The 14,302-nt window shown below is 36.8% G+C and overlaps 1 protein-coding gene across 1 annotated transcript in view; it reads right to left on the bottom strand.

Annotated features, from left to right (window-relative positions):
• The window catches only part of CFAP47 (cilia and flagella associated protein 47), a gene marked incomplete at both ends in the record, with an annotated part of 327,280 nt that overhangs the window by 129,233 nt on the left and 183,745 nt on the right, over positions 1 to 14,302 (bottom strand). Inside the window, 2 exons of the mRNA XM_080613518.1 lie at positions 126 to 263; positions 8,500 to 8,611. Of these exons, the coding sequence (XP_080469644.1) occupies positions 126 to 263; positions 8,500 to 8,611 (250 nt within the window). The remainder of the gene's footprint in view (positions 1 to 125; positions 264 to 8,499; positions 8,612 to 14,302) is intronic.

Genomic DNA, 14,302 nt, shown 5'->3' with positions numbered 1-14,302 from the left:
CTACTTAACACTGTTTGCAGGCATGTGACCTGGCATACTAAAGACACATTAAGTTTAAAAAGAAATTATGATGAAAGTTTATACAAACTGACAATGAACTTACTTAACCACAGTAACAAACATACCCATGTTTGCTGCATCAACAGTTTGTGGTGTCTCTGCTGACAATTTCTGAAAGGCCTGTTCACCATCTGTCTTCTCTGGTGAGCTGTTATGTCGAGACTGCTGTTGGTCTTCAACTTCAGCAACAAATGAAATTACACCTAAAACAAATAGATAGCAGGTGTTATATTAGCCAGGGCATTAGCTTCATAAAACAGACTGCCAGACATGTATGAGTATTTCCTCATTTCAAAACTAATAAAAAATGAAATAAAACTTCCACTCCAGGTGTCAGCCATGCAAATTTAATTTATGGCAATAAAAAAATACATCTTGAGTCCAAGGAAATTAACCATTTTTTCTCCTAAAAGTGTTGTGTAACTACAATAAAAAAATATAACCATTATGGTATTATTACAGCTCATGGGAATGAAGTCTGAGGAAAATGTTCAAGGTATATAAATATTAATGTAAGAGGACATGTTTGATGGCACTAATAGCTAGTGGATTTTAGGATTACTAATTAATCTTGTTTTATGTCTCAATATATAAACCTATAATCTTGGTCTATTGCAGCACAATATTAGAGAGAAGCAAAGTGCAAGAGAAAGACTTCATTAATTTTAAATACTATCCTAACTACCAATATACTTGAAAGACATCAACAATTATATGAACAATTTAGTTATGCTTCTTTTTAAATTTAAGTAATTTTTCCTTATAGCTCTTGCTTCCAGTGATAATTTCAAAATACTGCGCTGTGCATATATGCATGTGAGAGAAAGGAATAGGACAGGAGTGCTTACAGTTTTAAAATTTTTATTTCATCAGTCAGTAGGAGGATGGTAAAACAAACATAACTTTTTTGGATCTGCACAAAACATGCTCTCAAAAGCACCAAAGTAATTGGCCAAAAAACTCTGAATAATTAATTTCTATGTGCAGCAAATCTTGGAATGCTTGAAAAGTTCCAGATCTGTAAATTAGCAATCCTCAAGAATATTTCAAGAGCTAGTGGAAGAAATATGGTAACTGAAATACTACTTGAGTTGCTAAACCACTTTGCTGATAATCCAACAATAGCACCATCAAGAAACCAGTGAAAAATTGCACTATAATAGCTGACACTCAATTTTCCTTCTTTGTGGAAAACAGATCTCAAACAAACAGAATTGATAAAAATGAGGCAAAAATCTTGATCAATAAAGGTAACTGGATTGATGTAATGTATTCAGATCTCCACAAGGCACCCAATTAAATCTGTCATACTTCAACAAAAAATAATGAGATTACTACAGATGGCATAGATTTTTAAACTCAGTTTATCTGCTCAATCTTAAAATATTAATAACTTGTCTTTCATAAATAACAAAAAAAAAGTGTATTAATATTATTAATACTGGAAGTATTCCTAAGTAGACTGCTCTCATGGTTCAGGAGTGAATGGTGCAACCCAATGACCACTACTGGAGATTAAGATAGCTGATGACACATAAATATATTTATTCAAATTTTGGACTGCAAAAAATTCCCATAAAAAGGTGCTTAGCAGGAGCTTAGCAGGACAGGAAAAAGTAGTTTTATACAAGGAAGAGTAACAAAGAGTCCCTAGCACCCCATGAGGCAATTAAAAATATACTGCACAGGTGCAAAACAACTGCATCAAAAATGACAGGTTTAAAATAACAAATAAGCATGTTTACATTTTTTCATAAGGTTCTGCTGAACTGGCTCCTATGTTATGAAAAGGCTTTGACACAGGAAGTTTTAGGTTTTCTGCTGTGTACGCACTGCCATCCTATAGAACCCACTGTTGCTTACACTTGTCAGTAATGCCAGCAGCATCTTATGTTACCTTATTGATACTGAAAAGCAACTGATAAATGATGATTTGTTCATGTACAACAGTCCCCAATGTTTGGAGATCTTTTTCTTACATCTAGTTGCTCAGTTCTAACTTGTGTGCCATATGTTATATAACATACCTTGTCAAAATATCATGGCTGACAACATCACAAAGATATAATTCCCAATGATTCAACTGACCACCTTATTATGCCACCATTAAGAACGTCAGAAAACACCACTCCTCAGCTGTCCTTTAGCATATATATAAAATATATAAAACATTAAACTTGTCAAAGTAACAATGCAAGTACTCCTAGAATGACACTGAAAATTAATAATTAAAAATTACATAACTGTGCAGGTTTTCTTTTTGCTGATACAACATTGCTTTAAATGTTTCTTGGTCAAAACCAAATTCTGAATCTTTATTGTCCACTCTTTAAACACTTTATACAGCTTCAGTTCACATATTAATACTGAAGCCCTGTTTTATATTGTTTCAGAGAAGATGCAACCCTTTAAAAGAAGGCAAGCTGTTCTATTTCCCAATAAAATTTTAAATGCAACACCACATGTTAGACTGACTCATTGGCTATACAGTACAATACTCCAACCCCAAATTCAATTAAAAAAGCAAGAAATTTCAACTTTTACTTTTCTGTATAATTTTAATGGACTGTTTGAAAGATCTGCTTTGCACATGATTATTTTCTGGTGCAGAGAGATGATAAAAGCCCAAAATATCACAATATTTTAACTGAAAACAAGAACAGAAAGCTATGCAGCCATGGAATTCATCACACAATATAAAAAGATATAGAAATGCTGAGTTTGTGGTTTAAATATACCAATACGACCTGAATAAGTATAGGTCTTGGGAGCAGGAGGAGGGTTTCTATGTTTACCTCTTTTTTTCTGACCAATGAAATACATGTATAGTTGCTGCATCAGAAAAGCTCTACCAAAGAGATCAGGTTCTTCAGGAATCTGCTTAGTAAGGTTCCATGGGATATAGCCCTAGAGGGCAGAGGGGCCAACACTGTTGGTTAATATTCAAGGATCACCTGCTACAAGCTCAGGAGTGTTGCGTCCCAACTAGAAGGAAGTGCAGCAGGAGGGCCAGGAGATCTCCTTGGATGCATAAGGAGCTGCTCAGGAAAATTTGAAGGAAAAAAGAGGCTTATAAAAGGTGGAAGCAAGGACAGGCGACCTGGGAAGAATATAGGGATGTTGTCTGGAAAGCTACAGAATAGGTTAGGAAAGCCAAAGCCCAGTTAGAATTAAACTTGACTAGGGATGTGAAAGGTAACAAGAAGGGATTCTATAGGTACATTGCAAATAAAAGACATACTAGGGACAATGTGGGCCCTCTCCAGAAGCTATCAGGAGAACTGGCTACCGAGGATTTGGAGAAGGCTGAGGTCCTTAATGACTTCTTTGCCTCAGTCTTCACTGGCAAAGGCTCTGACAGCACCACCCAAGTCTTGGAAGGCAGACACAGGGACTGTGAGAATGAAGACCTCAGGCTCACTGTAGGAGAGGATCTGGTTCGAGAACATCTTAAGAACCTGAACATGCACAAGTCCATGGGACCTTGATGAAATCCATCCGCGGGTCCTGAAGGAGCTGGTGAATGAAGTTGCTAAGCCACTGGCCATCATATTTGAAAAATCATGGCAATCAGGTGAAGTTCCCGATGACTGGAAAAAGGGAAATATAACCCCCATTTTCAAGAAAGGGAAAATGGATGACCCAGGAAACTATAGTCTCACCTCTGTGCCTGGCAAAATCCTGGAGCAGATTATCCTGGAAGGCATGTTAAGGCACATGAAAAACAAGGAGGTGGTTGGTGACAGCCAGCATGGCTTCACTAAGGGGAAATCCTGCCTGACCAATTTGGTGGCCTTTTATGATGGGGCTACGAAACTGATGGACAGGGGCAGAGCAGCTGACATCATCTACCTGGACTTGTGCAAAGTGTTCGGCACTGTCCCGGATGACATCCTCGTCTCTAAATTGGAGAGACATCAATTTGATGGGTGGACCACTCGGTGGATAAAGAACTGGCTGGATGGCTGCACTCAAAGAGCTGTGGTCAATGGCTCGATGTCCAGCTGGAGACCAGTAACGAATGGTGCCCCTCAGGGATCGGTGTTGGGACCGGTCTTGGTCAACATCTTTGTCGGTGACATGGAGAGTGGGATTGAGTGCGCCCTCAGCGAGTTTGCCGATGATACCAAGCTGTGTGGTTCAGTTGACAGGCTAGAGGGAAGGAATGCCATCCCAAGGGACCTTGACATGCTTGTGAGGTGGGCTGATGCTAGCCTTATGAAGTCTAACCGTGCAAGGTCCTATGCCTGGGTCAGAGCAATCCCAGGCGCAGCTACAGGTTGGGCAGAGAAGAGATTCAGAGCAGCCCTGCAGAGAAGGACCTTGGGGGTGCTGGTGGATGAGAACCTGAACATGAGGTGGCTTCAGTGTGAGCTCGAAACCCAGAAAGCCAACCGCATCCTGGGCTGCATCAAGAGGAGTGTGACCAGCAGGTCGAAGGAGGTCATCCTGCCCCTCTACTCTGCTCTCGTGAGACCTCACTTGGAGTATTGTGTACGGTTCTGGTGTCCTCAATATAAAAAGGACATGGAACTGTTGGAACAAGTCCAGAGGAGGACCACGAGGATGATCAGGGGACTGGAGCACCTCCCGTATGAAGACAGGCTGAAAAAGTTGGGGCTGTCAGCCTGGAGAAGAGAAGGCTGTGTGGAGACCTCCTAGCAGCTTTCCAGTATCTGAAGGGGGCCTACAAGGATGCTGGGGATGGACTCTTCACTAGGGACTGTAGTGATAGGAGAAGGGGTAACGGGTTAAAACTTAAACAGGGGAAGTTTAGATTGGATATAAGAAGTTCTTTCCTGTGAAGGTGCTGAGGCACTGGAATGGGTTGCCCAGGGAAGTTGTGAATGCTCCATCCCTGTCTGTTTTCAAGGCTGAGTTGGACAGAGCCTTGAGTGGCATGGTTTAGTGCGAGGTGTCCGTGCCCATGGCAGGGGGTTTGGAATTAGATCATCTTAAGGTCCTTTCCAACCCTAATTATTCTATGATTCTATGATTCTATAAATTAAAAATATGACTGCAATTCATGCAAGCTATAGCTTTAGCCAATTTTTCGTCTGGCAATTTTTCTGCTGACAAAAAATTGGTTTACTTTATAATCTCTATTTTGAATGGGAAAACCTCTACAGTAATAAATGTAAATTCAAAAGTTTCTGTGTATCCTACTGCTTGTTGCTATACTGGATCTAAATGAACTGTTCCCTGCTTTAATGAAAAGGAATTGGAATAATAGCTAAGACTCATACATAGGAGAATTAGCGAGTGGCAAATACTGCTGTCAACTAGTATTCATATATGGGTTTGCAGCATTTAATAAAAAGGTGATTTTTTTTTAATTTATAATTCTCACTGTATATTCTTAGTATGACAATGAAACCATGATATGAAAGCATACAGAAGTATGCAACTGCACTAGGATGCACTAGATGGACCATCTTGCCAGGCAGTGCCATGTATGAATAGAGAAGTCCTCCTTCAGTGAACTCCAGTGACACAGCAGTGGAGGTATGCCAGAGCCGCTCACGGAAGTCAAGCAACCCGAAGATCCTTCTAGCTTTGTCTTTATTACAGATTAATTAGATTCAATTTGTTATGGTGTTGCAGTTGAAAAGTGCCTACAGCAAAGGTACAGACAGGTCCTGGAAATACAGCAATGGCTAGTTATTCCTCCCACATGTGATTTTGTATTTCCATTGAAATAAGAGCAATCAGTAGAATTTGCAGAATTCCATCAAAGAAAGAAATGGAACTTTTTGTTGTTTTTTTTGTGTTGCTTTTTTTTAATCAGATTTCACACAACTGTTGAACAGAAAAAGCTGTTAAACAAGCAAGCTTAATCAACTCATTTGCAGGCCAGAATGTATTGGCATAATCCTCACCATCTCTATAAAACTGGCCTACAGCTACAGTCTGACAGGCCATGGCATATAATACACTGCCTTTTTTCCTCAATGTAAGCAAAAGTTCCAAGTAGCACAAAAACCTGCTGCTTACTTAGTACAGAAACAGTTAAAAATGCAAATGAAAGATGATACATAAAATTAGAAAGCTTATTTCCAAAATTTAGAATATTTTTATGGATAAAAGAACACTGACTATAACAATTATGCATTTATTATTGCACAAGAAATGTTCAAGCATTAAGAGCTTTTTTCTATTCTGGAAAAATTCTGGTCTATTCTGTGGAAAGCAGAAGTGAGTTTGATAAAAATAAACTAATAAGTAGAAGATGCTTTATCAAACCTAAGGAAAATTGCTCTATTATTTAGAAAATAGATTGCTAAGGAATTTTATCTAGTGCCAGAGTCTTGTGTGAGATGTTTATTAACTATTATTTCTGCATTAAAGCTGTCATAAGCTACAAACCAGCCGAAGCATATAATATTAGCTCTCTATTGGAATGCTTCCAAATAGACTTTTGAAAAGAACTGGACCCATTTTCAGCTTAGCAATCATAAAATAGCAAGAAGGAAAGCAAAAAAAATATAATTTTGCAGCCATATAATTTTGCAACAAAAAGAACTTTGAATGTAAAGAAAAAATGCAGACCATTTGCTCAGTACAGCAATTTATATGGTGAAAGTACTTTTATGAGTTTATTTTAATACCACAAAAATAATACTAAAATACCAAGGCTACAAAGTTTTATACTTACAAGTTAAGAAGTTTTAAATTTGAAACCATCCAGTAGCACTATGACAGAGATGTCCAACAGGTATCCAAATAGTTGTTCTTTTTTCCCATAGGATAAGATTTATTCACTCAGTGGATAGCTTTTGAACACTGCTTTCTGTTTTCAATTAGTCAACATCATGTCCCCATGGGTTATTTACTTCCCTCTGAACAAATTTACCAAACTGAATAAAGAGTACCTTTCCTTTTGGGGGTTTAAATTATACCATATTGCTAGTATCTTGACCTAGAAAGGACTAAGAGTCCTGAATTCTAATTAATTCCCACTTGAATCACCTACATCTAGTCCACAGTCCTCAAGCTATCTACATCAGGCTGGCTGCTGAAAAATCCTGAAAATGCCAAAACCGCATATGTATCTCAGCTTTGACATTAAAGTTTCCCAGAAGCTGAAAATTCTTCTTTGGGGTACACATATTACTTTCCAGCCTTGCACAGTATGAAGCAGACTTGAAGCCACAAAGTAAGCAGTTCCTTAGCTAGGACACTTTGTAGTTAGGTTTGTATCAGCTAACATCAGACAGCGAAATCAGCGGTCCTTCAAACTGTGACAGTGGCTTTTCTTTCCTCCACCCCTCTTTCTAGTACAGCAGCTGAATGATTAGAGAACATGCACAGATCTCTGTGATACAACCAAAACTGTCCCCACTGCAGAGGAAGAAGGAACATGATTTCCTAAGGTAGTGATTAAAGCAAGCACTGGGCCAGGAAGTGGATGGTAGATAACTGGGCCCTGTGTCTTTTCAAAGGATAACTTCAGACTTCTATGAAGTTATTTTAAAGCACAAAATAAACAAACTGTTTTCTGAGAAAGGAAAAAAAGAGCATACATTGTTTCCCAGCTTTTGAACCAATAACTTTTCTGTCAGGTTAGAGAGACTCTCTTTTCCTCACTCAGTGAAGATGTAATAATTCTAAACATAACGCAAACCATTATGATAGAAGTTAGGGGAATGACAGAACATAGGAGATGTCAATCTGAACATGCCATCTCCATTCCTTTGAAGGCATGGCTATTACCACCTGGTATTAATTTGCTGTATGACAGATCCCTTGGAACCTCTTCTACTGAAACTTTTAGCATATATGAAAGAACTGGGGATTTTCTAAACCAGAAGAAGAGAATATTCCTAAATCTTTAAAGCCTGAAAAAAAAAGGCATAAGTTAAATTACAGCACATCTTCAGTATTTCCTGGTGAAGATTCTTGATGGTCACAAGTTTCATTGAAAGCTGACTCTTCTTATTCATAGAAAGTGATTTTTTTTTTCAGGGATACAAATCTAGCGAGAAGGCATTGAAGTTTTCTTGTTGTACTAGGCCAAGCTTGCCTTGTGGCTAACAGGTTGAACTTTAGTCAAGGGGAAGAATCAAATTCTGCCTTTAAACCTTTTATTCTAGAAGCATTAAGGTAACTACAGCTATTCAACAGGGTTTGGAAAATTAAATTTAAAGCCAAAAACTTGGGTAATAATTCAAAATCATTATTAAATCAGATTTCATTAAACTAACTTAATGCATAAAGTTGCACATATGCCAGCATTTTCGAAGGACCTGACCATATATTTAGCAGTAATAGACCTTTACAGATAAAAATATGAGCCACATTGAAAGCTAGTTTTACCAGTAATTATAGCCTTATTCTAGAAGAAAGGTCATGTTGAACAGAAATGCAATCATTAAATGTAAACAGGTTTAATTTGCTAATTTACAGGGACATTTTATATATTTGGGTTCTATATTGTACCTTGAAAGACTCCTCGTTTCCATGGAGACACATTCAAAGTATAAGCAACTTTGTCACCTGGTTGTACCGTAATAACAGATGCACCATTCACTATTGAAAGATCTGAAAATACCTGGAGAAGAAAATTCATAAAGAGGAAAAATCAAAAATCATCAAAAGTAAGTTACATTTGCAAGAACACTATAGATACAATATCCATTCTACTTGTTTTGAAAAGTAGAGTATGAAGTATGCTATTATTAAGTCATAACCCTTATGCACATGAAAAGAATATATAGTGTAAGAGCAGTGCTGGCATATACAGATCATATTAAGCACAGATTTTGAAGTCCTTGCTCCATGTGAGTAAAAGTATCTTACATAGACCAGAGAACTATTTACATATGCCTAGATTTGCACAGACAGGCTCTTAGTATTTTACATACATTTTCTTTAGAAGTGTAACAAAGAGCCTTAATGGTAATGATCTACTTAAACAGAGCAAAGCAAAATCTGAAGTGTCATTTTAACATCAATTGTTATACCTCAAATTATAATAAAGCATGCTTTTTGATATATTTTTTAAATTACATGTATGCAATGGCATACATAGTAACTAAATGAACAATGGAAAGACCTATATAATTTTCATATGTTGAATTTTAGATTTTGTAAACTGTAAAGCTGATTGTAGGAATACAGGCTGAGAGTACTTTTGAATTGCATCTTGTTTCTTCATCACTTGTATAAGTTTGCCACAGACAGACTCTATGATCAGCTGCTTGGGTAAGAGACATTAAATTTTGAGGCAGTATCAACCAAAGCTAATGATTATCTGCTTGAGTCACTGGTTGTGCAGAAAGCCAACAGGCAGACTGCATGAACGGTTCTGCTCACATCCTCTCTTCTGTTACCTCTGCCACTGCGTGAAGTAAACAGCTGCTGAGTGACAGCATTTTAAACTGAAACTGCAGTTTCTGCAGAGGACATCTGGCAACAGGTGATGGTTTTCCACTGAGGCATGCAGTCCTTTTAAAAAATCTTTTCAGGATATAATGGGAATTTCTTATTACCTTAAATAATAAAATTGTATCTGTGCTGTTCAGGGAAGTTTTGAAATGAAATCACAAGTCAAGTCAGAAAACCTTTCTAATTTTTTTTTTTTTTTTCAGCTCATCTATTCCTCTATTTTCTGTCTCTTTTACAATAGTAAAAGCATTAGGTGCATGGACCATTTTCTTCCTCCCGAAAGTTACCTTTATGTTTTTAGTAAATAAGTTCTGTTTGTATTTTCTGTAAAAACAAAAATAAAATTCTAAGATTATCTTGTCTTCAATTACAGCAAATCATTGCCTATAATGTTTGTCCTGTCTTGGGTATTTGTGTTAATATAATCATTTGTTCAAGTGCTCGTACAACCTGGAACTCCAATTCCAAGTAAAGGAATAAAAACCTATAAGGCAAAAATCTTCCTCTTCCCCAATAAATCTGCATTTCAAGACGAATATTGGAAGCCCAACAACTGAAAATAATAGGAAAATAGACTAATTGTCAAAAAAAAAAAATACACACAAAACCAAAACAAATTAAAAAAAAAAAACACCAACATCACAACACCCCACCCCCCCCCCCCGAAACCAAGCAACAACAACAACAGCAAAAAGAACAGGCCAATAAGAGAATGCTGGAAAGCCTTGTTGAAGGAAAAAAAATAATAATTTGGGGAAAAAAAAACCTTTAACTATTAACAACAAAGAGGAAAGGAGGGGCTGTTACACACTGAAGACGAGCAAGTTTCATTTTATATAAGATAAACAATAAATTACCATGACCCTACATTTTATGTAGTACTCTATTTCAGTTTACAATAAAGTTAGTAAAGTCTACAAAAGCAAAGGCTATGTACCTAAAAACAAGGATAGGATAACACAACTGACAGCAAATTCTTAGGAATAGAAATAAGATCAATTAAAACAAGATTTTAAGAATGTTCTGGGTTCAGCAGTAGCAGTCAGTTTTTCTCCTTCTTAGTAGCTGGTGCAGCGTTGTAGTTTTGACTTTCGGCCTGGGAATAATACTGATAAAGTCGATGTTTTCAGTTGCTGGTCAGAATGTTTACCCTGACCAAGGACTTTGTGAGTCTCATGCTCTGCCAGGGAGGAGGGGAAGCCGGGAGGAAGCAGGAACAGGACACCTGACCCAAACTAGCCAAAGAGGTATTCCATACCACAGCATGTCATGCCCAGGGATGTAACTGGGAGTTTCCCAGAAGCACACGTTCTCTGCTCTGTCAGGCTCGTTTTTGGCGGGTGGTATCGTATTCTCTTCCCTTGTTATTTCCTTTATCATTATTATTATTGGTGGCAGCAGTAGTGATTTGTGTTATACCTTAGTTACTGGACTGTTTTTATCTCAACCCGTGGGAGTTGCATTCTTTTGATTCTCCTCCCCATCCCTCTGGGGGGGCGGGGAGTAGAAACTGCGTGGCTGACTTGCCGACTGGCTTAAACCATGACAAAGAAAAAAAGTAGCATAGAAGCAGAAGTAGAATAAGTGTGATTACTTTGAATAAAATGCAGGAAAGTAGGGTAATACCGTTTCTGTCAAAGGCTGGATATATCAAACTAGTTTCTACCAAAAATGTCAAAGTGAAAGGAACACTACATTCAGTCATTCAAGAGAAGTTTTGGATACCTTTCCAAAGAGAGTATTGAATTAACAGAAGCTAAATTATTTTAAAATTGTGGACTTTAAGAAAGTAATTGTATAACCAAACAGGAAAAAAACTGACTCTAAGCAAGGAAGTTATGTTACATACATACATACATGGGCACTGCTTCAGTATTGGAAAGCGTTCTTTTTCCTTCCTTGTGTCTAAAATTTGGTCTTCCTGATAATGCTTTGGTTTAACAATGTTTCTACTAGCTCAGTTATAATCACACCTTTCCGTAAATACACATGCTTCTAATTTGCTACACAGCCCAATCCCAGAATTTTTAAATTCTAAATAGCCTTTTTCATGTCAGTCTGCCTTCTGACACATTTCCCAAACTCTTCCTAAAGCTATTATTGTCCTCACCCACAAGCATATCCTACATACTGCTTCATGGCTGCATGCCAAGATGAAATCCGAGTGCACATTTCCATTTCATGTAGTTGTCCCTTCGAGGGCAGAAAGACAACTGTGGTATGCTTCAAAATGCCCCAAGTGTAAATGATCAGAGAACTGGGACTGCAAGGTAAATTACTGTGTACACTCCTCCTCCTATCCTCTCCAGCAAGGACACAAATAGTTTTCCTTAGTTCTTTAAGCTGTTAGGAAGATTTTAAGAAGACTGTTTAAAGTTATGCAAGCCAAAGAGCTGGAATTCTGTTTTCACAATACACAAAATAGGAAATCAAAATACCAAAATGAGCACATCTGAAACTGAAAACTTCCTAGTGAATTCAGAAATAAAAAATCTATCATCAGTACTGTATTTAACATTTTTATTATACACATATTTTCACAGATACTATTTATGCTGTAAAGCAATTAGTTCTAAGAAAAAACAGATTATGAAACACAACTGAGTACTGAAGGCTTCCCTTATGAGCTCAAGTTTCAGCTGAAAACCTTAAATCTGAACACCTATTTTTGTTTTAATTTAAGCATTAATATAACTCAATGCTGAATCAACTAATCTGCGTTACTATCTAAACATTTGTGCCAAGAGAAACCCATAGTTCTTTTCATGATTTTGCAAAATTTACAAACCCAAATATGAACAAACCCCCATGACTGCACATGCATTGCTTTTGTGTCATTCTTCCTATTGACTTTTCTTGACTGAAAATCCTGAAACTCCAGCTTCTAATACACAACAAAGTTTGTGCCGTCATTGCCACTATGTCCTCACCCTTCTCTTGTTTAACTGATATATAGTGAATTGTGTTTCACAATGAGACAGATCTTAATAAATATGCATCTTTAAGAAATTAGGCCAAAATAGCAAAAATAGCAATTTTGCCTGATTTCTAGTTCTAGTGATATATACTTAAGCTTAAAAGGAAACAACTTTAACAAACAGATTTTCACTCTATTGTGTTCTGCTGCTAGACTCCAGCATAAATAAAAACTAATGGACAGACTAAAGTCTCAGTTTCTGGAGTGAAAATAGAAATAGGCTTAGGATCATGGTAAGAACTTCCCTGTATCAGAAATCCCATTGCTTTTGTGAGACAAGAAGATTCTGAATATTAGAGTAGGGTTCTAAAGCATGTTCAAAGAAAGAATAATTTCATTATTTCTCTGGCCATTATAAATCCACGTTAAAAATTATACATAACTGCTGCTGCCTCAGTCTGCTATCACCTTTCCCACTGCAGTCATGAAACTCACTAGTATTCTTCATGCTGCTCACTATTCCGACTTATAGGGATACTCAAGATGTAATCATTAATGAATTGCTCCTATTTATTTATCTTTAGAAGCAACCCTATTTGTCTTTACCATTTAAGTTATTCACACCTTAGGAGCCTCAGTGTCAAAATTGTGGTCACTCTGGTCACAACAATATTATCTCCTATAGTATAGGAGATAATATAAAGTATTACCTCCAACATCTTGATAAGGTCTATGGTTGTAACAAACATCACTCGCTAGTTACCTTTTATGTATTCCTTACACTGATCTTTGCCTTGCTGTATTGGCCATGTCATTTAATCAACTGTGTTACAGAGACTAATTAAATGATCAACCTCAAAGGATTCTAAATATGCATGCCCACAAACGCAGATGCACACAAGTCAATTTATATCAATATCAAAATTTACCAAGAATCCTATTCAATGAGAAGTGTTCAAAGACATTTGAGGTTCCAATACGGCATAAAGTTGTTAATGTTTATCTGCCTAACAATATATATATTACATATATATTAATACACTCCAAAAGTGAAAAAGATGGAAAATGAAAAAGTACACATAGGAAAAAGTCCAGAAATTTCAGCTATTTATAAGAATAAATTCTTGCAAAGATTTTGTAAGTGTAGAAGAAAGCTTGAAGAAATGAATCAATTTATATACAGTAATCTTTAAGTCAATTTCCTTCAAAATATTAGAGATAACTATATTTTATCAGAATGTACTTTTACAAAGATTGCATGTGAGAATAGGACGCAATTTTAGTCTCTAGAATCCTGCAATCTTATAATGCAAAGCCATGTTCCCAAAAGTACCTGAATGTGTCTAACAAAACCTTCCATGCGTCATTGTTATTAGGCAAATAAATTTTGAAGTAAGGTATAAGGCCTAAATGGGGATTCTTAAATCAACAACAACAATGAAAGTCTTCAAATTTACAAGCTATCCAAAAGAAGTCAAGACATGGAATTACTTCTACCAGTTAGTGGGAGAGGCAGTCCATTAGCATTCCTCCTAATCTGCAAGGAGGAAGTGATGAACAATTAGATAGATTAATTGAAATTTAGGGAAAGAAGTCTTGAACTGTTTGCAATTAAGGAATGATCAAAGCAAACCTGAAAGACAAAAACCTTGTCTCAAAGGTATCCAGATAGATATGAGCAAGCCAAGACAAAAATAGTGAAACTGTAGCATTTAGCTAAGGTTCTACGCTAGAAGAAGATAAGAACTCGTAGGTTATTGATGCATACAGAGTAAAGTAACTGGCAATGTTCTGGGGACAGATGCTGTCATGATAACCATGGCACAGGACAAAGGATATCTCTTGTTCTATACCCATCCAATACAAAAAAATTAAGCTCCTTTTAGGATGAAATTGTATGAAGGTTGTTACATCCTTGTACTATCACTCAGAAAATAA

This window comes from Psittacula echo, assembly GCF_963264785.1.
Source record: "Psittacula echo genome assembly, chromosome: 3".
Taxonomy (NCBI): Eukaryota; Metazoa; Chordata; class Aves; order Psittaciformes; family Psittacidae; genus Psittacula; species Psittacula echo.
Note: the sequence above shows the minus strand (reverse complement) of the source record. Positions and strands in the feature narration are given on the sequence as shown.